Source organism: Eretmochelys imbricata, chromosome 2 (genome assembly GCF_965152235.1).
Source record: "Eretmochelys imbricata isolate rEreImb1 chromosome 2, rEreImb1.hap1, whole genome shotgun sequence".
In the NCBI taxonomy this organism is placed as follows: Eukaryota; Metazoa; Chordata; order Testudines; family Cheloniidae; genus Eretmochelys; species Eretmochelys imbricata.
The window spans coordinates 264,892,617-264,920,586 of NC_135573.1; the positions used below are offsets into that span (position 1 = coordinate 264,892,617).

The following is a 27,970-nucleotide window of genomic DNA, read 5'->3' on the forward strand; positions in this document are numbered from 1 at the left end:
CCGGAGAATGAGATCAGGATACCGGCTTGCTGGAGCCTTCACACATTCAGCAGGGCGCAGATGGACGGCTGCCCCTCCGGCAAGGGTCAGACCTTCGGGCTGCTCTAGAACTCCCCGACTCCGTGCTGGGCCAGCTACCCGGGTTGTTTCTGCCTTCCACGGCACCCGGTGGGGGGACCTCCTAGCAAGAAGTTAGGCAGGTCTTGTGGCTCAGGCACTGGGTGAAGGACACGGGAGAGCTGTATTCACTTGCTAGTGCTGCCCATCAATCCCTGTGTGGCCTTGGGCAAATCACTTAATCGCTCCCTGCCTCGGGTTCCCACCTGCGCAATGGGGAGAATGACTCTGCCTTGTCTGTTTCGATTGCCCTCTCATCCTCCCGTTGGCAGTGTCGGGGGAGCCAGGTCGAACCCAGGATCTTAGCGAGACAAGGTGGGAGAGGTAATCTTGTTCACTGGTCCAACTCCCATTGGTGAGAGATAAGCTTTTGAGCAACACCGAGCTCTTCGTAGACCAGGGCATGACCCCCCGCCCCGCGCCAAGTCCCACCTTGGGGCATTATATCCTGCATAAATTCTCCCTGCAGCGTCCATGGATTCGTCTTCACCCTGTCCTGAACAGCTGTGTAGTGTGGGACTGTGTGCTGCTCTACCCCAGGGCCAGCTGCATTTCACTGGCGGGTGAAGTGATTCCTGTACTGGAGAGGGCCCACTTGTCCTTACACCCCAGTGTTACAGGAGCATAACTCCACTGACTGAGTTAGCAGTTGCTCCTGAGTTACACCAGTCTAAGTGAGAAGAGAGTCGGACCCTTTGTCTGAACAGCACTTCAGCATCCCTTGGCATGAAAATCACTTTAGACACGTCACTTTTCTTCCCCGTAGTAACCCACCACTTCCGTACAGCTCATGGAAATGGCCTGGACAGTCCACCACAAGAATGATCTTTAGCCATCCGCTTACCATGTGATGTGCTAGGTCTTTGCAAACATTTATTAACCCACAAAACCCACTTGGGAGGCAGATATTATCCCAGGGCTCCTGTAGTCCTCCTTAACCTCTGCCCCTCTCCCCCCAGCAAAAAGTTTTGACGAAAAACTTTTTTGTCAAAAATTCCTGTTGAAAATTTTTGAGTTTTTGTCAAACCCCCTCCCCCCTGCAATGCGTTGGTTTCTGACAACTCCCAAAATTAAACCATTTTCAGTTTAAACCTCTCAAAAGTTGGCTTTTGGTTGCTGAAAATTGAAAAAAATCCATTTTGAGGCAGACTCAAAGAGCTTTAATGAAAATGAAACTTTTACCTGAAAAAAGCATTTCTGTTGTGCTAAAAAAAGCCTTTTTCTGCTCAAAAAAAAAAAAGCATTGATGGAAAATGTTCCACCAGAGGGGAGACAGCGGGGAAGAGCCATGGCTGCTGATTTGGGAGAGGGCCCAGTGTCTCACACGAGGCCCCGCAAATGGAGGTGCCTGGGGAGTAGGGGGTAAGCATGGGTCTCTCGCTGTCTCTTTTAAGCATCTCATGTTGTCGGCTGTGTTCGCTTGCAGACAGAGAGCTGCAGATCCTGAAGCGCACGGAGGGGGACCCCCGCAAGGATCACCCCAAGAAGCCCCCGCTGTCTGAGTCAGAGGGCAGCGCCTCCCCCAACAACTCCTCCGAGTTCCTCCCGCCGCTGCCGGACAACAGCAAGAACATCATCCCCGTCTACTGCTCTATCCTGGCCGCGGTGGTGGTGGGGCTCCTGGCCTATGTGGCTTTCAAATGGTACGTGTGGCCTGGCTCACTGGGCTGCTCCAGCTCTGGGGAGGGGGTGCCGGGAGAATCACCGCAGGGGGGTCACCGGTGCCGCTCAGCATAGGCCGGCTCCCATGCGGGGCACCAGCCAGCAAAGCAAGTGCTCTCCACAGCCACGCTGACTAGGCTGCCCTCCTGGGCTAGCTGACCCCCCCTTCTGGCCTGGCTGTTCCCCCTCCTGGGGGGACCCTTCATGTCTTACCCCGTTGGTGCCTAGCAAAGCCCTTTGGGTCCTGCCAGACATGGGCCCAAACCAGGACCCCAGCTCCAAACCCTGAGCTCTGGGGATGTTCCCGTCGGTCCCTAATGCTGTAATGGGCTAGAATCAGAACACCACACCCCCTGAAACTCTGGGGAAGTTCAGCTTTGGAGCCAAAGTCCAGCGCTTAGGCCCGTTTCTGTGAGGGTTGGGATCTTTCCCACTTTGCCCATTCCTCATGGTATGGACATTCATCTCCTCCTGCGCTTTGCATCCAGTTGCTCTCCTCAATATGCCTTCCACTCACCCGCAGGAGTCAGAGAAGTATCATTATCCCCATGTCACAGATGGGGAAACCAAGGCACAGAGAGTTGAAGTGACTAGTCCCAGGTCACACAGCAAGTCAGTGGCACAGCCAAAAAGAGAACTCAGGAGGCCTGACTCCCAGACCTGTGAGCTAACCACTTGACCATGCATCCCCTTCACACCTGAGCTCCCCGGGCTCTGATAAGACATACTGTATGAAAGCAATAGGAGGGACATCCAGCCAAGGGGCAGCACTTGTCTTATGGCAGGAAGGAGGAGAAAGATTATTGTCTAGGGGCTCAGCACAGGACTGGGAGCTGGAAACTCCTGGGTTTCTAACCCAGCCTCTGACACTGACTGCCTCTGTGACCTTGGGTGTGTCCCTTAGCCCTCCTCTGCTTTGCTTTCCTGGCTGGGATCTGGAGGTACCTCCTACCGTGCAGGGGGCAGGCAGGGCAGAGTGATGAACTGGGGGGTGTTTGTAAAGCGCTTTGAAGACGGAAGGCACAAAGTATTAGGAGGGTTTGGCTGGATTCAGTGGGCCAAGTGGATCCTGAGTGCATCTGCATTGAGGCCGCTGGGCCAAGTCCATTGCGGGTGCAGCGCAGCCAGGGATGACTCGGTCGCAGCCTGTTCCGGAGGGAGGGATTTGCCCTCCGGTCACCATGTCCTGCCCGCCGTGCACAAATGTTCAGCCGGGGAACTGGACGGGCAGAGCGTCGTTATTGCCTTCGGGGCAGAGCCGGCCCACAGAAGGGGCCGTGTCCCCTGCTGCATCGGGCATGCTGCTGGGGCCCAGCGGCTGAATAGGATTAAACCTCGTTTGGGGCGCCAGATTAGATCCGTCTCTCCCTCTGTATCTGGCCTCGGCTGGGGAGACCGGAGGAGTGGGCGGTAGATTAATGGGAACCCTGCTGAAAGGATTTCAAACCGCTGGCTGTTCTATTGGAAAGTGCAAAGCCAACCCCTGGCCGGCTCTCTTTGTGCCTGTGTTTGGGGATTTATTTCGTTCCGTGGTGTTTGAGCCGCCCTGCTCCCCTTCCCACTTGTTTACATTCTTTCTATTCCACTCACATTGAGAGACTCCAGAGCCGAGTGGGTCCCTCCTCCTCCCATATAGATCATAGACCCCATCCTGCCTCCTGCCATATAGTTCACAGCCCCCGTCCCTCCTCCTGCCATATAGATCATAGACCCCGTCCCTCCTCCTGCCATGTAGATCATAGACCCCCCCATCCCTCCTCCTGCCATATAGATCATAGGCCCCCCGTCCCTCCTCCTGCCATATAGATCATAGACCCCCCTGTCCCTCCTCCTGCCATGTAGATTATAGACCCTGTCCTGCCTCCTGCCATATAGATCATAGATCCCCCGTCGCTCCTCCTGCCATATAGATCACAGACCCCGTCCCACCTCCTGCCATATAGATCATAGACCCCCCCCGCCCCCTTCACTCACCCTGGCTTCCTTTCCCCAAGCCTCCCTCTGCGTGGTGAATCAGAGAGCATTCACTCGACAGACCCCCTTCCCCCCAGGATGTGAGGAGCACCCTGAGTACAGACCCACAGCTCCTTCTGCAAGCACTGGGGCCGGTGGCGATTTACACCACTTGTATTTGCCGGCATTCGGGACGTAGCAGATCTGAGTCCGATTCCCGGCTCTGCTCCACAGTCTGGGTGACCTTGGGCAAGTCACTTGAGCACCGAGGGCCACGTTCTGATGCCAGACTCAGCCGGAGCAGTATACATGTAGGCCCCCCACCGCAGGTCTGGGCCAGGACTCCATTGTGTTAGGTGCTGTACAAACACAGACCCAACACACAGTCCCTGCCCCAAACAGCGTTCTACGAGGCCTCTTCTACCTAGATATATTCCCCCCTTGCTGCCCACTGCCATGCACCCCCTGTTCTCCTCTCTGGTTAGCGGGTGCCTGGTCACTGGGGGCCAGTCCTGGGAGCTGCTGAATGTCTCACCTCCTGCTAGCACCAACAGGGAGGGCGGGGTGGGGCAGCACCTCCCAGGATTGGGCCCTGGCTGCCTACGGCTGTCTGTAGCACAGCAGTGTCCGGTTCCAGCCGAGCGTAGGGCCCTGGTTCGATTCTGAGGTCTATGGGGTGGGGAGCGTCTTTTGGTCCTGCATGTACAGCACCTGGCGCAGTGGGGCCCAGAGCCCGTCCGCCAGCCCTAGGCACTACCAGGGGGGGCGGTACGAACATAGTAAGAGACAGCCCCGCCCAAAGGGCCTAAACACACACAAGCTGAGGGAGGGGAAACAGGCAGAGAGCGAGTGGAGTGGCTCGTCTGAGGTCGCACAGCAGAGCCAGCGATAGAACCCAGGCATCCTGAGACCCAGGACCGCACCCTCTGCTGCCTCCTCGTGCCCTGTGAGACCTTTCACCAGTGCAAGACATATGCTCCCGTGCACAGACCGGCACTAAAGGACTAGCACTAGCCATGGGCATTTGGCCCAGCTCTCTGGCTGGGGACGGGAGGGTGGGGGGTGCAAGGTGCATCAAGCTGTTTCCAAACCGGGCTCCTCCATGCAAGGGCTGGGAGGATGGGGAGGAGGGCGGGACTGGAGAAAGGGATGGAGTGAGAGAGGCAGAGAGAAGCCGGAGAGGGAGGGTGAAAGAAGTGGAGGCTGGCTAGGGGCAGAGAGACATAGACGGCAGGAGGACCCCCGTCCTCCGCTCCAGCAGCCAGCCCCGGCTGAGCCATCTGTGCCGGGGGTCTGCAAGGGACCGGGCGGGGGGAATTATCCTGCAGTTTGGGAGCCCGCAGAGAAAGAGCGCAGCTGAGCCCGAAAGCCCTTCCCTGCCGAGGCTGCGTGCGCAGGACTGGGCCGGCTAAAACCCCACGGTCGGGGGCAAGCCAGGTGTTGCAACGGGGTCAGTCAAGCGTGGGCGCTCCGCTGAGAGGAGGCTAAACTCTGGGGGTGCGAAGGGGGCATATTAACTCCCCACGTGTGCACACAAGGATTCCACCCCCCACCCCCCCACGGCTAGCACGTTACTGAGCCCAGCCGCTCTCCCCCTTCCCCTGCTGCAGCTGGAACACCTGCAAGCAGAAGAAGCAGCTGGCCAAAGCCAGGGCTGGGGAGCTGGGGGCCTCCCCCGAGGGCGAGAAGCTGCACAGCGACAGCGGCGTCTTCCTCGACACGCACAGCCTGCAGGAGCACCACCCGCTCAACAAGGGTAAGGCCGTCTCAGCCGCGCCTCAGCAGGGCCACGCACCCCAGGGAGGGAGCCTCTTCCACGCACGGGCGTTCTTGGTAGCGTCCAGTCCCTTGGGGCGAGGGGCCTTGGCGGTTTCGGGGTTCCCCCAAGGCGTGTGAGCATTGGCGGTTTCTTTGTCCCCCAGGGATATGGTTACTGGTGGTTTCTATGTTCCCCCGGGGATGTGGGCACTGGTGGTTTCTGTGTCCCCCAGGGAGTATGATGGACCCGTTTCCAGGTTCCCCCCCTCCCACCCAGGAAGTCTGGGCCTTAGCAATTTCTGGGTCCGCCACAGTTGAAAATGTCCCTTGGGGACCAAACAGAGGCAGCATTTGGTCTACAGTCCACCCATGAGGAATCCCAAAGGAAGCTGGGACCACGCCATTGCAGATGGAGTGGCTGCTGTGGCAAAGTGGGCTGCCGGATAGACGCCCTTATGGGCCCCGAGGGTCCCCGCCCATAGGCGCCGACTCTGTGGGTGCTCCGAGGCTGGAGCACCCACAGGGAAAATTTGGTGGGTGCTCTGCACCCACCGGCAGCTCCCAACCCCGCTCCCCCGACCCCAGCTCATCTCTGCCTCCGCTCCACTCCGCCTCCTCTGCTGAGCGCACCACTGGGTCCTGCTTCTCCCCCCTCCCTCCCAGCACTTGCTCCGTGAAACAGCTGTTTCGCGTGGAAAGCCTGGGAGGGAGTGGGGAGGAGGAGGAACGCAGCGCGCTTGGGGAGGATGCGGGGCCGGGGCGGGGATTTGGGGAGGGATCCAATAGGGGCAGGGAGGGGTAGGGAGGGGCGGAGTTGGGGCGGGGTGGGGCACGAGCACCCACCGGCGCTGACAAAAGTTGGCACCTGTGTCCCCTCCCACTGTATAGCCTTAGTCTGGGGCCACCATCTCTCTGGGTGGGGAGGACAAAGTAGGGTCTGGCTGGTGCCGCTGCATAAATCAGCCAGAGAGGGCGCTGTGGGATGAATACAGGGACCCAGACCAGGAATGGAACCAGGCCGGGCGCTTATTTGGGTAGATAATGGGTTCGAGTGGCTCTTTTTGGAGCCCCCCGGGGCTAAAGATTGCAGCCTCTCTGGCTTTCTCACCCTGGGGGCCTGCTCCAGCCAACCTGCCACAGCAAGAGGTGCTCAGAGCTCTGAAATGTGGCAGGATTGGGTCCTAGCTCCTTAAAGGGAAGCCACAGCTATTACGGTTAGTTGTGTTACGCGCCAGTGTGGGCAGAAGAACAAATGGCTAGAAACTGGCCATCAACAGCGAGCAGCTCACTGGAGAAATGTTTCCTGCTTTCCCCCAAATTGTGGGATCCCGCCCCATCCTAAATGACCTCTGAAGGAGGCCTAGGCTGGGCGATATCAAGCCTGGACCAATGACAGGTTTAAGGGCTGTCATCCTGCATCTCTCGAGAGCTAGAAATGGAAGCTTTCCCCCACTGGAAAGGGTCAGTGTCCACTTTCCCATCAGAACGCCCAGGGCTTGCGGCTAAAGTCTCTAAGCAATTAAACCTTAAATGCCTGCCTCTGTGTGTTGGTTCATTTTAATACATGTTTCCCGCTGCCCTCCACACAGTTGGACCCAGTGGCCTAAGGTTGCCAACCCTCCTGGATTGGCCAGGAGTCTACCAGAATCGGCCTCCATGTCTCCCGGTGGCTATTGAAGGCAATCTGGGAGATTTTAATAGGTCATTAAAAGTCCGGTCTGTGGTGCTGCGGGGCTAAGGCAGGCTCCCTACCTGCCCTGGTGCTGCGTGGCTCCCAGAAGCGGATGGCATGTCCGGCTCCTAGGTGCAGGGGCAGTCAGGGGATATCCACGCACTGCCCCTGCCCCAAGCGCTGACTCCACAGCTCCCATTGGCAGGGAATGTGACCACTGGGAGCGGTGGAGGCGGTGACTGCAGGCAGGGGCAGCACACAGAGACACCTGGCTGCCCCTGAGCCTAGGAGCCGAACATGCCGGTCACTAGGAGCCACGCGAGGTAAGCGCTGGCTAGCCAGAGCCCACAGCCCTCCCCCTCTCCCACACCCCAACCCCCTGCGCCAGCCCTGAGCCCGGTCCCACACCCAAACTCCCTCTTGGAGCCCACACTACGAACCTCCCCCCTGCACTCCTGCTCCAGCCCTGAGCCCCGTCCCACACCCTGAACCCCCTCCTCCACCCCAATCTCCAGCCCTGAGCCCCCTCCTGCACTCCAACCCCCTTGGCCCCAGCCTGGAGCCCCCTCCTGCACTCCAAACCCCTCATCCCCGGCTCCACCCCAGAGCCTGCACCCCCAGCTGGAGCCCTCGCCTCCTCCCGCACCCCAACTTCCTGCCCCAGCCCAGTGAAAGTGAGCGCTGGAGGGAGCGGGGGATGGAGTGAGCAGGGGTGGTTTCTCAGGGAAGGGGCGGGGCAGGAGGCGGGGCAAGGGTGTTTGGGTTTGTGTGATTAGAAACTTGGCAACCCTACAGTGGCCATGTGTGCTTTTGAAAACCCAGCCCCTCGTTTTGGTCCCTAAATGGAACCCGATCCCGTTGGAGCAAAGGGATGCAAAACCCCACCCGTAAAACAGTCCAGGTTTCACCGTTGAGCACTTTCCATTCGTTACCAGGCGTAATACAAAGCTGGGGGGATTGTTAAACAGCCCCCGGAAATGCTGGCCAGCAGCTTGGGCCAGGGAGTGGAGAACACTGTACCCCCCGCCCCCCGAAACTCCAGGGTGATTATTGGCGACGCGCACTTGACCTATGCCACCAGTGCACTGCGAACGGCCATTCTGTGACCAGCCCCGGGAAGCACTCCGGGAAAGGCGGCTTTAATGCCGAACGTGGGACAGGCTCTCTTTGGTGATTCAGCCACGAGACGTGGCCCCCTTTGGCATCCAGGGTGACGACTCAAAGCGGGAGGGGCATGCACCGAATCCCCAGGACCGCTTCCTCCAGCACCGGGAGGTCTCGTAGCCGAGCACTGCTCGGCTTAGAGCATCAGACACAACCCGGGGCATCGTGTGCTGGGACCTGCCGGGGCAGTGCCTGGAACAGGAGGGCGATGGCTTCTCTTCAGGTAGCGCTTGTGTAAGGATGCAGGGCTAACGCCGGCTCCCTCGCGCGTCCTGGCCCTGACTCTCTCTCTGCCTGTCCCTTCGCAGCGCACAAGGCTGAGCCCCGGCTGTACAGCGCCCTGCCACCCCCCAAGCAGGAGGAGGTGGAGCAGCTGCTGGAGAGCTCCAGCCACGGCAAAGACTGGCGCTGCCTGGCCAGCCAGCTGGGCTACGAGGAAGAGGCCATCGACACCTTCGGCCGGGGCGAAGCCCCCGCCCACACCCTTCTCTCCGACTGGTCCGCCAAGGAGGGGGCCACGCTGGAGGCCCTGTGCGCAGCCCTGGCCGGCATCGAGCGGCCGGACGTGGTGGAGAACTTGACCGGCCCCACTGAGGCCAGCTCAGTGGTGTAATGGCAGGGGCAAGCCAGCAGGGGGACGCGCCCCCACGCGAGAACGGGACTCGCCAGGAATTTTAAATGGCAACAAAAAAGAAAAGGGGGGAGGGGAACAAATTTTGTTAATTATAAGGGAACTTTAAAAAAAAAAAAGCAACGAAACAAACAAAAAAAGCCATGGAGCAGCGGCCTTTGGAGGGACCAGGTGGCGCACCATGATGTGACTGGCATGTGAGCCCAGCGTCCCCTACCGGCGGCGACCGGACCTGCGGGTACCACACGCTGTCCCCTGTCGGTGGCCATCGGGCCTGCGGGTACCACATGCTGTGGCAACAGGGGAGCTATGCCTTAATATTAGGGCAGCCTCTTTAGCACCAATGGACGGGACCTGGGATTCTGGGGCCAAAGGCTCTGGGTCCTCTCCCCGCTTGACCATGGGCTTGGGAGAGAGCCAGCCCCTGAGGCGAGCGGGTGGGTGATGCCTCACAGCCTGGCAGGGAGAGAGGCTGGCGTTGCTGGAGAGGGAGGGGAGTTTGTGGGGATGGGTTCTCTGCCCCTTTGACTCTGTCCCGTCTGGCCTAGTGCAGCTCCCGCCTTGTCATGTGGTTTCCTTCCGTCACGTGGCCATTGTAACCCCTGGGGATTAACCATGGGCTTTCCCCTTCCCTGTGCGCCGTCTGGAAGAGCCCTCAGCCATACGGGGAGCCTGTGGACCCTGACCTGCCAGGGCCAAGCCATTCACCCTCCCCATGCCTAGGGCTTGCTTGCAAAGGACGGTTCCCAGAATCCTTTAGGGTGCTGCCCTTGGGGTGGGGCCTCATGGACATTGCCTGTAGTCCTTTTAGGGGTTCAGCCCTTTGCCCTTGGGCCCAGTGGCATATGGGGACTTCCAAGTGACCCAGCAACCTCCCTTCAGCCAGAAACCAGAGAGGGAACGGGGGAGGGAGAACCAGCCGGCTGCTCCTTTGACCCTGTGGGCCCCCGACAGCACTGCCGGTGATCCCCCTGCCATGGGATTCAGGACCCCGATGCTGGGAAGTGCTGGCTGAGCCTGGCACTAGGCACAGGCCATTATAGTTAGGCCTTTGCCCCAAGGTGGAAAGATCATGCCGTGTCCCCTGCCCCACAGAATGCCTGTTGGGGTGGCCATGCCAGCCTGCCCCTGGCGGGTCACCACCTGCCTGCCTGTGTCCCGAACTGTGCTCTGTGACTGCCCTCTGCTGAGCTGCTTGGCATGCTGCCCCGGGTCCCGGCTGCCCCCAGCACCAACCGCCGGAGCCTCAGCCCGGCCAGCTGGAGCGGCCGCAAGCGCCACGTGTGCTTGCCGAGCTGGGCCGTTTCGGCGCAGCAGACGGAAGGAGCTGATGGCCCCCCTGCCCATGGGGCAGCTGGGGGCAGAGCTCCCATCGCTGATGGAGGCCTGTGGTCAGCCCTGGCTCCACAAATGATTCCCCTACAATAAGACCTTCTCCCTGCCCCTGCACTGGAGGAATGAAACCAACCCCCCACCCGCCCCCAGGTCTGCAACGCTTGGCAAAGTGTTTCCGCGTGAGCCCAGCGGTGCTGAACCGCCGCGGGAGAGCAGGCTGCAGAGCGGCACCTCGCCGGTGAATGGAACCAGCCTGCCAGAGCAACCATGGCCCCAAAAGCTCACCAAGTCCCCCACCGGCTGGACCTCCTTAGCCTTAATTTCCTGGGCTCAGCTCGTGGCCAGAGGCTGGCTGAGTCGGTGCGAGCCTGGCTCCTGCTAGTGACTGTAATAGGCTGCTGGGGCCAGACTGCTGTACCCCAAGAAGTAGCTGCCCCTCTGTTGGGTGCAGCAGGTCCTCAGGTCAATCCCTCGTGAGAGCCCTGCTACGATCCCTGCTGGGCGTGCAATGGGCTCTTCCGGGTCAAGGTAACGGCAGACCGTGCCCTGTGTTATTGCTCTGCTGCGTACTTTGGAGAATTGGGGCAGGGAGGGTGTGGTCTCGTGGGGCGCCCCCCCCACAGGTGATCAGCTGCAGCAGGGCTGGTCTAATGGGACCTTCGGGAAGGGCTAAGTAGCACGGGAACGCACATCAGCTTTAGCCTGTGAGCTACGGGCTCCTCCTCCTTTTCTTCTTCGTTTTAGGACGGTTTTTGCTGTACTTGACTTCTCTGCCTGCTCTAGTGTATTGTTCGGCCTCTCGTTGTGTATGACTCTGCCGTGTCGGAGGACATGAGTGTAATGCTCACGTGTTACAAACCAATTGCATTAAACGCGCGTCGGTGGAGCTGTGGCCTTTGGGAGGTGGGCTCCTGGGCAGGGGAGTGGGTGAGTAGGCGTAGCCAGCACGCCGAGCCAATGAAACACGAGGCATGACGTCAAGAGCAAGGAGCCCAGTCACCAGCCAGGATCAGACCAGTGGCCCAGCTAGGCCAGCACCAGATGCTTCAGGAAAAGGTGTCTGAAGCCCTGGAGGAGGCAGTTATGGAATAACCTGTGCCCAAGGAACTTTTCCTCCTGACCCTGCATAGGTGCCGTTGGTTTAAGACCTGAAGCTTGAGCATGAAAGCGCCCCCCCCCCCTCCCCCTGGGTGAGTCCAACCAGTGACAGGCTCCTCCCATGGGAACGCTTTTGCGCTATGGGATGGCACGTGGCCTGGAGGTGTGGCTGAGTCGGTGACCCACATGGCCCTTGCTGAGGAGGCGTTGCGTGTACACACAAACCCAGCATTTAGCTTTTGTAAAGGCTGCCCCTCCCCCCTCCAACTTTCTAGGTGGCAGCTGGCAGGGGGACAAGATGCTCGGGTTTGCTGGCATGGTCCTGGTGCTGCAGGAGCAGACTGGTGCCCTGGCCTGGTTGCACTGGGCTCTAATGGTAACTGCTGCCCATGTGCCAGCACCCCACTGCCCACAGCGCCTCCCCCAGGCAGCCAGATGATGCTGCTTCCCCGGTCCCTGCAGCCGCTTCCATCCCAGCTGTGCAGCGGGGAGCCGACCGGGGGCCACTTGTGAGCCTGAATGGGAGCAGCAAGCCCTGGCTGCCCGCGCCCCATCGGCAGCTCCCCCAACACACAGCCCTGCCACATGCCAGCCTCCCTCCTGATGCTGGGAACATGGCCAGGATGCCGTGGACTCGGGCCCCAAAGGCAGCAGCTGGTGGGCCAGGCTCAGTCCCGCCACACCCTGCTGGGGGCCTTGCACACTGGCTCGCCCATCAGCCCCCAGCACACTGACCACCCCCACCACCCGGGAGCTAGGCTTTAGATGTGCCTGTGATGACCCCTTGACCTTGGGCACACAATAAACAACCACTAGGTGGGGCCGCGGCAGGGCCTCCCCTGGGTGCAGGGCAGGTGCCAGGGGCCTCCCCTGGTTGTGGTTGGGGCCAGGGGCCCCTGCCCCGGCTGCAGGTTGCCATCCCTGCTAGGGGTGTCCCTGGGTGCAGGCAGGCAGCTGAGCTGAGGGTGCTCCCAGGCCCACCGTCCCCTGGCACAGGTACCATGCTGATGGAAGCAGGCAGGGCCGCTGCCCAGGTCCCCATCCCTATTTGCCCTTCCTCCTGCCTGGCGAGGCTGCCAGCGTTCCCGGGTCCAGCTGCTGCTGCGGGCTGGGCTGACAGAGCAGGACTGGAAGCCCCCGTCGCTGGCGGGGTACCCTGGGGGGATGGGGTTCCGCCCTCATGGTCACGGGACCAAGGACTGCGCTGGCCTAATCAGCTCACCGCGGCTCCAGCTTCCACAGGGTAAGAGCTCAGCAGTGGCCCCCGGAGCCCCCTTACCTGAGTCACTGACCAGGAGGGTGCCGCAAGGGGCATGTTGCTTATTACAGATGAGCCGTAAAACCAAGGCCCTGCTTGGGCTGAGTGAGGATGTCCTGGCATGTGCCCTAGGATCATCCCCAGCCACCTTCCACTGTTGGTCACTAGCTTCTGCCTCAAATTGCCCCAGGAGCCTAGTTATGTCCAATAGCACCTGTTCCTAGAGAATAACAGCCTGCTACTACAGCTGGCTGATGGAGTCAGTCCGTCAGCTCACCTGGTGAGGTGAAGGGCCTGGATCCAAACCCTGGTGCTGACCCAAACACCAAGGGCAGTGGTGGGTTGGGGGGGCGGGATTGTTACCCACACTTTAAGGGGGTGCCCTGTCTAGGATCCCCCTGGGGAAGCTTCCCCACTCAAGCAGCTGGCCTGCCCATCCTCGTTCAGCAGCTGGTGGTGGCTCTGGCAGGGGTTTCGTGCCCCGGGCTAGCTGGGGAAGAGCGTCACTGAGGGATGCAGCAGCTCCAACGGTCCATGTGGCTTCCCCATGACAGACCCGGCCCCAGTTCCTGTCCCAGTGGCCCTGCACTTCGGGGAAAGCTCTCAGGGCAGGTCCCATATGGGGCCGTGGAACGTGAAGGCAGCAGGGGATGGTAACGGGGCTAATTCCCCAGGCCCCAGAGGCTGGGCAACAACTGCTTCTCCTGTGTCCTGACCCCTGGGTACAACAGCCCCAGCGAAGAAGCCCCTGTGCCCACACGGGGGCCGTGCGTTGGGGGGCTTGCGAAGAGCCCAGCTGTGGAACTGGAGGTGCAGTATAGGCTGGCACAGGGGCAGGTCTTCACCCAAGGACCCTTCCCCAGGAGCATTCACGGCTCCCCCGTCCAGAAAACACGCAGGGCTCGTGCCCCGCTGGGTGGAGCCTACTGCACCCCCGTGCGCTATGGGGTGGGTTCCAATAGCACAGCGGGCCTGGATGTGCTAGGCGCTGTCCTGAACCTAGGCAGAGCCCAGCCCTGCCCTGAGACGCTCACAGTCCAACTAGAGAAAAGCTGGAGAGGGGAAATGGGCCAGAGATGGGGCCTTGCCCGGGAGGTGCAGCAGCTCAGCCTCTGGTGCTAGGCCTGGGGCTAGAAGCAGGTCTCCCAAGGCACAGTGCATTTCTCTACCCACTGGGCTACCCTGCCCCTAACCCGCCCTCCCTGCCTTTCTGCTAGGGCACAGGCTCTTGCTGGAGCATGCAGGCGCCCAGCCCGCAGAGCCAGGCCTGGCCGGCTGCTCTGCATGCCCCGCACGGGCCTGTGAGCTCGCGCTGCGAACATGCCTGCTGCCCGGGGCTGGCCGATCCACGGGACGACGCTGAGCAGCTGATGCTCATGGAAGCCAGGCTGGGAAACTGGATCCCAGAAGGAATGGCAAGGGGTGGGGGCGGGGCAGGACCGGGAGAGTCTCTGCCCTTGAAAGTCAGCCAGGGCCGCTGTTGCGGCCAAGAGGAACAGAGATTTCCAGAGCCCCTGGAACTGCGTTACACGCTTAACAAAACACACAGGGACCTCTCACCTAGCACTGTTATGCAGCCACCTCTGGGGTGTGACATGGCAGCTATTTAGCAGCTCCCTACAACAGCAATGCAGCCACCGCAGGGTGGGGCGGGGGGACACAGCAGTTGTTTAATGCTCCAGGAGGTTACAGTGGAGGGGAGGCCCCATGGCACACGGGGTTACATTACACCTCTAGGCAGGATCGTGTTGCTTACAAAGGCAGCAGAGGCATCCGGCAACCGCCCACAGCTGAGAAGGTGCAGACAGGCCTGATGCTTAAGGCTGGGAAAAGCTTGATTCCACCAGCCCCGCAAAGAGGCTGGCTGGGGAAATATGCTGCTGGGGTGTGATCCAAACCCAGTGGGAGTCTTCCCAGCGACTTCAAGGGGCTGGGAAGCAGGCCCCCTTTGTCTACTGACGATGGGGCAGGGCGGGAATGAACAGGGGACTGGCGCGGATGCCTGCCCGATCAAACCCAGCCGTGGCTGGACGCTCTGCCCCCCACCAGCCGGGAGCTCTGCCCAGCTCAGAGGGCCAGGGGCCGTCTCTGCTCTGCTGACAGTCTGATGCCAAGTGAGCTGGGTGCCTGGCCGGTGTGGCAGTGGACGACGTGGGGGAGGCTTGCGGCATTATCCAGCCAGCCCCCACGAAGGGCGGGAGTCGGCCTGCGTGCTGCAGCGATAACTGAGCTGCACAGGGCCATGGCTGCTCTCCCGCGGCCGTCAGCAGCTTCACGGCACCGTTGAAGCGCAGGAAGCCCTGAGGGGCTCCACCTGGATCCCCACTCCCCTCCCGCCTCTTTGCTGAGCGCCAAGGTGGCTGTGAGCCACGAGAATCTCCCTTCACAGAGGCCCGAGCCTCCGGCCCTTTCGCTCTGGGCCCCCCCTCCTGGAAGGGGCCAGGCACCCGCCGTGCTCACGGGCTGGCGGGAGTTGAAGGCGCCAGGCTTCGGAGGAGGAGCGACCGAGCGTCTGCCCCAGGCCCGGCCGTCACAGAGCGAAGCCGCTCGGCCTCAGTCCTGCAGCCGCGCTCAGAGGAACGGCACTAGCTGGGGCCAGCCCACGCCAAGGCCGCAGGCCTGTTAGCTGGGGCATGCAGGCGCGTGGCTCAGCTGCACCCGGCTGTGAGCGGGAAGGGGCACCAGACCCGGGTTAGCTGCGGGACACGACTGGCGGGTCAGCGATGCTCTGGGCAGCGGAAGTGATGCTGTAGCGCGGCTGCAGACTCCCGGGGAGCCCATCCAAATGGCAACCCCTCCCGGCCAGTCCCAGCCAGAGCAGAAGTCAGGAAGCGTTGAGCTCCGCTCCCAGCTTGGACAGCAACCCGCTGGGGGTCACAGAGTCCATTGTCATCGGGGGGGCGGGGGGGGGTACAACTCAGGCCTTCTGGCTCCAGGGCCTGCGCTCAGGTCACGAGGCCTGTGGGTCTCTGCAGCGTTAGCAGTAGCTAAGCGTCACCAGGCCCAACAGGATTTGAGAGGAGACTCGTGCTGGGTTGGAACAATCGCCCCGCGTCGACTCGGCCTCTCTTGCTATCTGCGCTCTTTGGAACAAGCACAGGGCCTGGGGAGGAGGAGTCACTAGGTGGCGCTGTTACACGGGCCCTCCCACTGTGCAGCCGCCGAGGAAATGGTCTGTTGGTGGTTTTGTGATGGGTGGTTTGGCAGGGAGCTCTTGCAAGCAGCAGGGAGTTTGTTCTCTGCCTCCATCTCTGTAACAGGGGCAGAGCTGCTTCCCGGGAACCGGGCACTGGTATTTGGGATGAGGTTCCTGAGCGAGGCGATTGCTTGTCTCGTTTGTGATCCCCATCTGTTCCAGGCCTGGGACGTAGAGTGTAAACAGAGAAGTTGCATGGGGAAACTAACGCTCCAGGCCATGCCATCTGCTGCCGTGCGGCCGAGGGGGCGGGGGGTGACAGGCTGTAGCTTGGTACCCTGGGATGGTGCGGCTGGTGGCCAGGGGCGTGGGGGGAATCGCGCTCTGCCTGCAAAGTCTCACATTTCCGAGTTAATCTGATGGGCCCGCTCTGTCCGTCACTGAGGATTAAGGCTCCCATCTGCCGTGCAGGAATCCCTTTCAAGAGTCCAGGAATGCCAGAGTATTTTATGCTGGGGCCTGTTTCTGAATTACAGGAGAATTGCTTTGGGGGAGGGACCAGATTCCTGGGGTGGGGAGGGATGGGTTGACAGGAGCAGGGGCTGGTGCTCCTGCCCCGAGCGGGGAGGTGGACTAGGTGAGGGGGTGCATGGCCCTGGTGGGGCTTGGAGGGGAATGTCCCTGAGGACAGAGGCTGGGGATGACTGGGCCTGAAGGGCACATCGATGGGGTTAGGAAGTCGGTGGCTGGACAGGGAAGGCTACAGGGTGGAGAGGGAGGCAATATGTTTGAGTGGTGGGAACCACTGCCCCCCCCCCCCATAGCCTTCAACCCACAAAGTGCCTCCGAATCAGGCTTCCTGCCCCTTTCTACCCTGCGTGTCCCTGAATCTCCTCCCTGCTGCTTCCCCGACAGCAGACTCAGCCTGGCCCGCTCTGCGCTGGGGCCAGGGTGGCTGTTTGCCAGCCCCTCTCCTTCCCCTGAGCTCCGCTTCCGTGCTCATGGCCCCGGCTCCTCTGGGGCGCGGAGCTGTTGCTGAGGGAGTGGCAGCAGTGAGGGATGGACTCCACTCGGAGGGGCGGCTGGGCCGCCGTCCGCACAGCCCGGGAGATCCAGGTGACTCGAGAGATGGGAACGGGCTACGGCGCATCGCACCACTGGGTTGCCTATTGCTGCCCGGCTCAGCCCAGACACGGCTCCCATCAACTGGGCCATTTGTGACGGGAGTTGGATGGGTCTGAGCCCGTCCCCACTGCCCGAGGAGCCACGAACCAGCAGGCCCAACCAAGGGACGAAGAATCAACCCTCCCCTGGAGGCAGGGCCTGCACGGTGCGGTAGCAAACCGCGCCCTGCTGCTGCGCAGACTGGATTTGTCCCGTGGCCGGCCAGAGGCCGTGAGCGGCTCAGGCTGTCCGTCCAGCGCACAGGAATTCAGAGGCACAGACGTGCCCGGGCATCTCCAGCTGGGAGCGTTCACAGGAGCCATGGAGCAGAGTCCCCCGCAGTGGACTCAGCACTGCCACCTTGTGGTCACAGCTGTGTCATTCGATCCAACGGCGTTCTCCTTCCAACCACCTTGTTTGATGGTTTGAACACCTGCTTGAAGAGCCCAGGCCCGGTCGCCCTGATAGTTGGGAGCTAAGTCACCAGTCACACTGTGCTGTCCTTGAGGAGCTCAGGGGACAACGCTTCACCTTCCGGGCCGCTCACTGCATAGAATTGTAGGACTGGAAGGGACCTCGAGAGGTCATCTAGTCCAGTCCCCTGCACTCAAGGCAGGACTAAGTATTAGACCATCCCAGAGAGGTGTTTGTCCAACCTGCTCTTAAAAGTCTCCAATGACTGAGACTCTACAACCTCCCTGGGCAATTTATTCCAGTGCTTAACCACCCTGCCAGTTAGGAAGTTTTTCCTAATGTCCAACCTAAACCGCCCTGGCTGCAATTTAAGCCCATTGCTTCTTATCCTCTCCTCAGAGGTTAAGGAGAACAATTCTTCTCCCTCCTCCTTGTAACAACCTTTTATGTACTTGAAAACCGTTATGTCCCATCTCAGCTGTCTCTTTTCCATACTAAACAAACCCAATTTTTTCAATCTTCCCTCACAGATGATGTTTTCTAGACTTTGAGTCATTTTTGTTGCTCTTCTCTGGACTTCCTCCAATTTGTCCACATCCTTCCTGAAATGTGATGCCCAGAACTGGACACAATACTCCAGTTGAGGCCTAATCAGTGTGGAGTAGAGCGGGAGAATTACTTCTCGTGTCTTGCTTACAACACTCCTGCTAATATATCCAGGAATGATGTTTGGGTTTTTTTTGTTTTTGCAACAGCGTTACACTGTTGACTCATATTTAGCTTGTGATCCGCTATTACCCCCAGATCCCTTTCAGCAGTTCTCCTTCCTAGGCAGTCATTTCCCAATTTGTGTGTGTGCAACTGATTGTTCCTTCCTAAATGGAGTACTTTGCATTTGTCCTTATTGAATTTCATCCTATTTACTTCAGACCATTTCTCCAGTTTGTCCAGATTGTTTTGAATTTTAATCCTATCCTCCAAAGCACTTGCAGCCCCTTCCAGCTTGGTATTGTCCACAAACTTTGTAAGTGTACTCTCTATGCCATTATCTAAATTATTGATGAAGATATTGAACAGAACCGGACCCAGAACTGATCCCTGCAGGACCCCACTCGTTATGTCCTTCCAGCATGGGTTGAGAGTTCAATCCTTGAGGGGGCCATTTAGGAATCTGGGGCAAAAAAAATTGGGGATTATGCCTGCTTTGAGCAGGGGGTTGGACGAGATGATCTCCTGAGGTCCCTTCCAACTCTGATAGTCTATGAGCATGACCGTGAACCACTGCTAACTAACTACTCTCTGGGAATGATTTTCCAACCAGTTATGCACCACCTTGTAGTAACTCCATCTCGGTTGCATTTCCCTAGTTTGTTTAGGAGAAGGTCATGAGAGATAGTAAGCTTTACTAAAGTCATCTGCAAGGATCATCGTCGTTCTCCACCATCCTGACCTTCCCCCAAGATCGAGAATCCAGTGACACAATGGGACAGGCGGCAGTGCTGGGGGCACAGGTGAGAGATTAAGAACTTCCATATGAAAAGAAAACTGAGGCGGTTTAATTTAGCAACGGGGCAGGGGGAAGGTACGCAGAATAACGAATGGGACAGAGGAGATCGATTGGGAACTTCCATGTACCCTCTCTTATAATACAAGATAGACAAAGATCTGTGGAATTGAAAGGCAGGCAAGTTTAAAACTGATCCAATGAAATAATTTTTAACACAACACATAATTAGCCTGTGGGACACCCTGCCACAGGATACAGACCTCAAGGGTTTAACAGTATTTCAATTTTCGCAGAATCCATGACACATACACCAAGAAGGGCCAAAGACCACCCATGTTACATGGCTGCTTTTTCCTTTGTTTTAGCTTTATTTTCCTGCTGGACCGCTGTACATTTCCACACTCCAGGAAGCAGGTTCTCATATCCGATGCCAAGGGAGAGCTCGAATACTGAGCAAAGAGAACAGCATTTGCCTCAAACCATTGCAGTGCCTGTGCTGGACCGGATCCAATGTAAAGCATTTAAGGATACTTAGGCCCTGATTCAGCAAAGCACATAAGCCTGTACTAAAAGTAAAGCATGTGCTTTGCCAGGTCAGGTCATCTGAAAGATGTTGTATGAAGTCAGATTCTCTTTTAATCCACAGAGGTGAATTCCTGCACCGATTGGAATTGCAGTCACAGTGATGATCTCTGCTTGCCTTAAGGCAAAACACTGACTCGCTGGCATGGAACTGGCTACGTGGGATGGTTAACAGAGATTTCCTTTTGTAGCTCAGCCCAGCAGGTTGGCAGCAAAGGGGCTCCCACCTCCAGGCGCAACACAAGCAAGTGAAGCTAAGACGTCCTTTTGTTGATCCTGTTTGGAATTTATAGAAACCATCTGGTGATGCCACTCAGCCAGAGCAAGGGACCTGGAAGATGGGATGGCCCTTGAACTAATGGGGCATTTGTTACTCTCTTCCAATGAAATGAAGCAAAGGGACTGATCCCCTTCCTGCAAGATAATGAGTAAGACCCACTAAACTCTCTGATAGCTGCTTACATTGGTTAAGGGGAAGACTGGTCTATAACATCAAGTTCATTCACAGGGGAGATGGCATGGTGTGGTGGATCAGGCACTGGACTGGGAGTCAGGAGACCTGGCTTCGCTTCTGACCTGCTGTGTCCCCGAGTCACTTCCTTTCCCATTCTGTTTTGGGGCAGGGACAGTCTCACTGTGTCTCACCCCCAGCACAATGGGGCCCTGATCACAGCCTTTGCATGCTACCACGAATACAAATCAGTTGAGATCAGAGTTGAGACCGAGGCAAATTTGAGTTTGGAATGAGGACAGCAAGAATCTGAGGTTCCAGAGGAAAAGAGCCAGTAGTGTATTCAACCCAGCTCTCTGTAAACGCAGAATTCTTCCTATGGGGTGTTTTCTAGTGTCAAACATTCCCGAGCAGTAGCTTTCTACTCCTCCCCATGGGTGGTGATTCCAGCCTCATACAGCTCACTGGTAAATCGTTCTGCCTGATACAGAACCCAAATCATTCCATCCCGCCCACTCCTGCCTCCCCAAACGAATCCTGCTCCCTCCTTGGCCTCGACAGCCTTGCCATTGTTGTGGTCACAACTTACACAGTTATCCGCACATGCTGCTGTCCCTCAGAAATCCACCCCTCGGCATTCTGATCCTATTCCTTGCCTTTGACTAAACTCCCTCTGTTTTGTCAGCACCTGTCTAGCAATCAGGAGCCCAGGCCGGAGTGCAGTATTCCAGGCTCACGGGCACTACTAAGGGGGCAGTGTATGGGCTTTGGAATCTCTGCTTGTATCCAGCCTCTCCCCTTCCCCTGGTGTGTAAGGACAGATGTGCAGTAGTCGTTTTGGGTCACGGGGTCCCTCACTCGCTAGATTGTGGCAGTCCACCCACCCTCACCCCCCACAAAAGTCAGTGGGAAATATAGAATATGAAAATGAGGCTACTTGGCTCAATGTTGCAGTCCGCGCAAGGTCCATGACTCCACTCCAAGGCAATGAATAGGTGGCTGTCTAAGGACAACAAGGTCGGGAGAGGCAGTGTGGTCTGAGGGAGGAGGCAATGGCCAGGATCTCAGGAGGCCTGGGTTTTAATTCCTGGTTCTGCCACCAAGTCACCACGAGACTGCGGAAAGTCAGTTACTCCGTGCCTCAGTTTCCCCATGTGCAAAACAGACTATGAGCCCCTGTTTTCTTTGTAAACACTTTGGGATCCTTGGATGAGAAGCACTAAGTGTTATCAATTGGTATGAAATCTATATCCTCTTTCAGCCTTGCTTACGAAGAAGCAAGTTGGCTCTCGGGGGTTTTCCACACTGCCACTGAAATATGCTGGCGGAGAAAGTGTAAGGCCATTTCAGGGCAAGTATTGCCAGTCATTTAAAAGCCGCAGGGCCGTCTTGCGGGCTCTCCTACACCGGCAGATACCTGTGCCAGCAGAGAAGTCCCTTTGCAGTCAGTGGGAAGTGTGAAGCTCCTTGCCACACAACAGTCACGAAAAAAGACTGGCCCAAGCACAAAATCCACTCCCCTTCGCCATGATGATCATGAAAAAACTCGTCTTCTTCTCCCAACTCTGCTGCTGTGCCAGTGTGATCTGGTGAAAAAGGCACCCGACTAGGAATCAGGAGAGCTGGGTTCTGTTCCTGGCTCCACACTGACCTGCCGCAAGGCAGAGCAGTGCCCTGTGCCCTTGTGGCCCTCCCATTCTTTATGTCTATTTCCACTGTAAGCTCTTTGGAGCAGGGACTGCCTGTCACTCGACAGAGCCTAGCACAGTGGGGTGGGATCTCGGTTGGGAGCACTCTACAGTAATAATTTTGTCCTCTCTTGGACATGAAGGAGACTCCAGTTACCAAGAAAAACTGAAGTCCCTGTAGTCGTCTCTGAACGCAACGGGCTGCTCTCAGATCAGTCACACCGCTGTCCAGTTACGTTCAGAAGGACAGAGAGCTCTTACCATTCCCCTTGCTTGGCTCACAAGTGACTTGCAGGCCAAATATATTCTTTCATTTCATTTCATTTTATTTTTTTTAAATTTTTTTTACATAAAAAGTTCAGTAAAAATTGGATAAAGTAAAATGATTTAAGCAGTAAAATCAATCTTATCAACATAGCACAAGGCCTGCCAGAAACCCAGAGGCAGCCTGTTCCTGAATATTTACATGATAACAGATTAACCTTGCAGGAGAACAAAAAAAACAAAACTATCCTTACAAAGTGTTCCCGTGATATCAGCACGTGTTGGGCTAAAAGCAAAAAAAAATTATCAATATATTCACATATACGTTAAAATATAATACAGATCTCGGGGACACAAGATGTGCGCATGGGTCAGTGCGCCTAACAGCACCGCCAGATTTGAGACCCGGGTTTGCCTGCAAAGAGGAAGAGGATGGAAGGAGCTGTCTCCACTCTGCCGCTCTGTGTCGCCCTCCTCACTCCCAAACAGTGGGCAACTGCTTCATTTCATACAGAAACGGATATTTCTGTCAAAGAATAGGCAGGGTCGGGTCAGAATTGAGAGTCCCGTCCAAGCCAACAGCCTCTGAGGTTAGCGGGGAGGATTCCTTCTCAGCAGGTCCAAAAAGGATGGATCTCTCCTTCCAAAGGTTAGAGGTGGTTATTCTAAGTCCGTGTCCTCTTTGGGCTTATAAACCGCCCCAAACTTCTGCATGTATTTCTTAATGTACTCCTTAGTTTTGTGCTTCACATTCTCGTTGCACTCCAGATCTTCCGGGTTCTTGCAGTATTTCAGCTCCTTGTTCATCACACCATGAGTCAGCTGGAAAGGAAGCAAGAAATGCAAAGGTTATTCATTGATCCAGGACGCTGGAAGGTACCTGGAAGGATTTCATACGTGTGTGGATGGCTGGAATGGAAAGGGGGACTTTCTTATGGGTGGAAACAAGGATTTTTGGACAAGCTATTCTGCTATCTAATGGATTACTGGATTGAGCTGGCACTCCAGAAATATTGCTCCTATCTACCCTCCCTCATCATAAAAGAACAAGGGAAAATCCAGTGAAACTGAGAGGCTGCAAAAATTTAAGATAGAAAGAAATCCCCTCTCACACAATGAATAATTCACCCGTGGAACTCATTGCTACTAGATATGTGCATCCAATAGCATAGTGGGATTCCAAAAGGATTATATATGAATATGGGTAGGGAGAACATCTACAGTTACATTACATTAGACAGAACAAAACTCCCTCGCTGCCCCAGTGCCAACTGAGCCACTGAGGGGAGCTAGGAAGAAACTTCCCCTACAGGAAAGTTGTCCGACAACTGACCAAAACAGCCTTTTCTCCTTCCTCTGAAGCAGCTGGCACTGCTGGCCACTGTCAGACAGGGTCGGAAACTAGATGCACCACAATTCTCCTCCCATCTTCAGTTGCGGTATGCTGCCCACAGGGCTTCACGGTCCTTTGGCAACACAGGAAGTCACTGCAAGGAAGTGCCCCCAGCACGCCTTCCCACCAGCATGCTCGCTTGTCGCATGCCTATGGACTGGGGGCAGGTGTGGGTGAAGCTAGGGATTTGTGATCCAGCCGCCTAGGAGCAGAGAAGGCCCAGAGGGTGCAGAGGGGTGAAGCCCCAAGGGTTGTTTGAAAACCACACCCATCTCCTCTGCATTAGCTCTCCCAACGTGGTGGGCCTTCCAAGCACAGCACCAGGAACTACAGCTTCTTTGGGGTTACTGAGTGGAAAACGATTCCTGCATTTGTTTTAGCCCACGCGTGCACAGATGCTGCGATAAAGCCAGGGTACCTTGCGTGCCAAGTGTTTGAAGTCTTCCGTTGTGGTTATCCTCCCTACTTTGCAGTCAGGTTTGCGGTAGGGGTTCAGGCACTGCACGATGAACTGAGACATCTGGAGATGGGGAAGAGACACACTAGTAAACAGGAGCGCCTCATGCCATTGCTGATTAGCTACTGACAGTTCTGGGCCCAGGAACATTTGCCAGAAGGGGTAAAACCCATCCCTCCAAACCTCCTCCCACACGACATTTGGGCTTTCACAATAGTGAATTTAAAGGCAACCATCAATAGAGCTACAAGCTAGTGTAAAACAATTAAACCTTCTTAGTGGAGTCTAAGGGACGGATCCCACCTCCCACTCACACCAGCAGCGACTAAGAAAAGACCAAGCTGCAGTGTATTCAATCAAGTTGTAGATTTGTGGCAGTTGCCATCTTTGGCTGTCAGACTGGGTGGATTGACTGGGGACCTTCACAGCTAAAAGCCTATAGCTTGAGGTAAAGAGCTACAAGCTCTGTAACAACTCATATCCTCTGCATACAGGCACAGAGGGGGACCTATAACACACCCACACCAGTGGGTTACACACTCTCTTGCTAAGTAATTGTTACACGATTTCCCGAGGGCCACCTATACTTTCTTCTTATAGCTAATTCCTCTCTCAACACACATGCTCCATGCACTATAAGCACACACAAGATTCCAGCTAACACAGCGAGCTAGCTTTTGAAAAGTGACCACCTCATTTTATTACACGGAAAAACAAAAATGGTGGGAAAAACATAACCACGGACCCAATCCTGAACTGCTTCCCCAGGCAAAGTTCCCTTTACTTCCATAAGAGTTCAGCCTGAGTAAGGTGCTCAGGATAGGCCTTCTGTGTGCAGCCTTCAGGGTTATGAGTATCTACAGTCCCAGAGCCTTTACATCCCACCTGTCCTGCAGGATGGGAATTGGGTTTTCCCTTTAATATGGTAACTCAGGGTTATCGACAGGTATTCAGCCTGCAGACAGAGTCTCATCCGATCAGGACGCAGTCACTTCCAGAGCATGGCCTACCTTACCGCAGTGCATGGGAAACGGCTCCTCTGCTCTTGCTCAGCTGCAGCAAGTCCCGATCCACCCTTATGCCCTAAGAACCACCCTAAGTAGGGAGTGTTTTACAGTCCGGGGTCCTTCACTCTGCCTGCCCTGAAGGATGAATTCCACTGAGTTGCTATAAAGTGACCCTCCCTTCCTGAGAGAGACATGGTGGTGAAATCCTATCCCATGTAAGTCATTGTGAGCTTCGTCATTGACTTCAGTTGGGCCAGCATTTCCCTCAGGGGATTCTTAAGACTCCAAGACTGAATAGTAGCTGGTCTATGGGATTATTGAATTATGAGCCCAAGTAAAGACTCGGACTAACCTCTTCTGCAAAGGACAGGACATTCTGCTGCCCTCCAGCCCCCTGCTTTAGAAAGCCCATCTCAAAACCCTTACCTCTTTCCTGAACACTTCTTTGCTCTTCTTAGCCAGCTCACTCGAAGTGTCGGCTTCTGCTGTTTTGGGTTTTTTGGAAGACTGCGGGGGAGAAAAAAGTCAAACTGTCACTTTCTGACTTATAAACACAAAATACAAACCAAACCAAGATGGCCCCACGCTGCTGCAACACGAGAGACATTTCCCCATTCCCACCACTGATATTACAAGAATGTGGGGTTGGCCCAGCAGCCTCTCTTCCAAGTAATTTTGAGGAGTAAGAATTCCGATGACAAGGGAGGGTTATCACGTACCGCAGAAGTCCATCATTACTGGAGCACATGACTGGGCCCGAATGTCTTTTGTGAGTTAGAAGCCTGATCTGTTTCTGCATTAAGACTCCTTGTGCTCATCTGCAAGGCTCTGTATCAGCCTGCATCTCAGCACTCCTTGCATTCTACTCCTCCACAGTGCACCCTAAGCCCTGGCCACTCCTCTCAGAGGGCTTGTCTACACAGGGAAATTGACTGGCATAGCTATAGCACATTATTTACTCCAGTATGGCTATGCTGGTATAAGTCCGCTATGTAGACAAGCCCTCAGGCTCTTTTCTTCCACCCACTTGCAATTCACTGCCATTAAACATCCTACTCTTCTCCAGACATCTCAAGACTCACTGCTGCTGGCTCACTTTCCATCGCTATTCTCGGCTCCAGAGCTAGTTGTTCTCCCGCTCGTGCCTGACCACACTGAAAACAAGAAAGCACAAAATCGTAATAAAAGGGATGATCTTTGCAAATCACTCATTTCCTCCTACCCATTTATTTCCCCAGCTTCCCCTCCTCCATGTCCTGTTCTTATGTGCTCTAACTCAGCATATGAGCTCCTCAGGCCAGGAAACGGATTTTCTCTCTTCTCCAGGGTGCTATATAAATAATCACCATCCAAAAGTGAAGAGAATGTTAAGGCTGTAGAGTCAAGCACTTGAAGGTTTGTATATGGCAGAATTAAGGAACAGATAGTACGTGATCATGGAATTAAAGATGGTACCATAATGTATATGCACAAGGGAACTGAATCAACATGGCACAGACCACCTTAATCTGGCCCCCATGCATGTATATATTACGGTACGGTCTAATCACATGATCACATACTATTTTTTCCTTAATTCTGGCATTTCCTAACTTTTGGGGGCTTGACTTTGCAATTTCAGTGTTTTTAATGATCTTGTAATTTCCTAATTAAAAAACAAAATAAAACAAAATTTCTGTTTTTTCAGTTTATCGCGTGGAACCATAATGACCCGCAACTCAAGTCATCAGCAAGGTTCAGACCATTGGATCCGCAGCATAGTTCTCTACCATTTGAGCTAACAGAGTAACTGGTAGCAGTAGCAGGTGATTAACTTCTGTGCGGGTCAGGCAGGGGGATGAGAGAGACACTGCCACTCAGTTTCACAGCCATTTGTCTCCAGCCTGCCTTTCACCCCCACAGTCTCTCTGCCTCTGCTCCTATCCACCTTCCAACCCTTTCCCCTCACCCTCTGGCTTCTGCAATCCCCTGCTTCTATTCCCTCTCTGCATTTGAGTCAGGATGTTTCCTCCTCCTCTTCCATGCTGCCTGAGTGCCAGCAACAGAAGCACAAGCACTGGGCTTTCAGTTCTGGTGCCCAGTGCCACAGCTGCCAGAGCAAGTCCGGCTTCACAAGTCCCGCAGGCCTGGACTAGAGCATGCTCCATTGCTCTGTGGTGAGGGTATACGCTATGTTTCATAAAGCATGCTCAGTGCAGACCCCATTAGCTGCCAGACTGAAATCTCTGCAGAGCACATGTAAACCAAGATTTTTTCAAAGGCTCATAACTTCAGAGGCCAAATTTGGAAAGCTTTTCACATTGCAAATTCCTGCTGGAAGAAATGGAGCTTCTCAACAAAATGACGGCCAGAATTTTTTAAACCTGGGGGGAAAAAATGGCTACCACCCTTTCGTAACTGTTGTTCTTCGAGATGTGTTGCTCACGTCCATTCCATGTCAGGTGTGTGCACACTGCATGCGCCAGAAGTTTTTCCCCCAGTAGTATCTGTAGGGACCAGCCTTGGCACCTTCTGGAGTGGCACACCGCCTATGTGCCATGTGCCAGTATAAGGTGCGCCCCTTCAGTTCCTTCTTGCCAGAACTCTGACAGAGGGGCAGGGGTGGGCAGGTCATGGAATGGACATGAGCAAGATCTCGAAGAACAACAGTTACGAGAGGTAAGTAACTGTTTTTTCTTCTTTGAGTGCTTGCTCATGTTTATTCCATGTCTTGTGACTCTCAAGGAATCGGAGGCAGGCAGGAGTTCATGGACGTGTCGACTGCACGCAGCTCTGCCAAAGCCAGTGTCATCTCTGGCCTGCTGGGTGATGGCATAGTGGGCTGCGAAGGTGCGGACTGATGACCACGTCGCGGCTCTGCAGATGTTCTAGATAGGGACATGTGCCAGGAAAGCTGCCGACTACACTTGAGCCCTCGTGGAATGAGCTTGGTGGAGGCACAGCCTGTGCCAGCTTGTAGTAGGTATGGATGCAGGTGGTGATCCAGGAGGAAATCCCCTGAGAAGACACTGGGAGACCCTTCATTCTGTCAGCCGTTGCAATGAAAAGTTGAGTAGACCTGCGGAAGGGCTTGGTTCACTCAAGGAAGAAAGCCAGGGCATGCCTGACATCTAGTGTGTGTAGATGCCTCTCCTCGCTGGAAGCATGTGGCTTCGGAAGGAAGATATCCTGATGGACATGGAACTGTGATACCACCTTTGGCAGGAAGCCCGGATGGCGATGCGGCTGGACCTTGTCCTTGTAGAACACTGTATATGGG

At 56.1% G+C, this 27,970-nt stretch overlaps 2 protein-coding genes across 5 annotated transcripts in view; one reads left to right on the forward strand and one right to left on the reverse strand.

Annotated features, from left to right (window-relative positions):
• The window catches only part of LOC144260794 (tumor necrosis factor receptor superfamily member 16-like), a 43,158-nt gene extending 34,219 nt beyond the window's left edge, over window positions 1-8,939 (forward strand). Inside the window, exons 4-6 of the mRNA XM_077809537.1 lie at window positions 1,544-1,760; window positions 5,343-5,488; window positions 8,635-8,939. Of these exons, the coding sequence (XP_077665663.1) occupies window positions 1,544-1,760; window positions 5,343-5,488; window positions 8,635-8,939 (668 nt within the window). The remainder of the gene's footprint in view (window positions 1-1,543; window positions 1,761-5,342; window positions 5,489-8,634) is intronic.
• Window positions 8,940-21,895: 12,956 nt separating this feature from the next.
• SETD2 (SET domain containing 2, histone lysine methyltransferase) overlaps window positions 21,896-27,970 on the reverse strand; it is a 115,345-nt gene continuing 109,270 nt past the window's right edge. For 2 of the 4 annotated variants that reach the window (XM_077808482.1, XM_077808484.1), the window contains 4 exons: window positions 25,794-25,865; window positions 25,138-25,218; window positions 23,666-23,767; window positions 21,896-22,676 (listed from right to left, as the gene is read on the reverse strand). In XM_077808482.1, coding sequence (XP_077664608.1) covers window positions 22,515-22,676; window positions 23,666-23,767; window positions 25,138-25,218; window positions 25,794-25,865 — 417 coding nt within the window. In that variant the 3' untranslated portion in view covers window positions 21,896-22,514. The remainder of the gene's footprint in view (window positions 22,677-23,665; window positions 23,768-25,137; window positions 25,219-25,793; window positions 25,866-27,970) is intronic. The other 2 variants (XM_077808486.1, XM_077808485.1) reach the window with 1 other exon arrangement.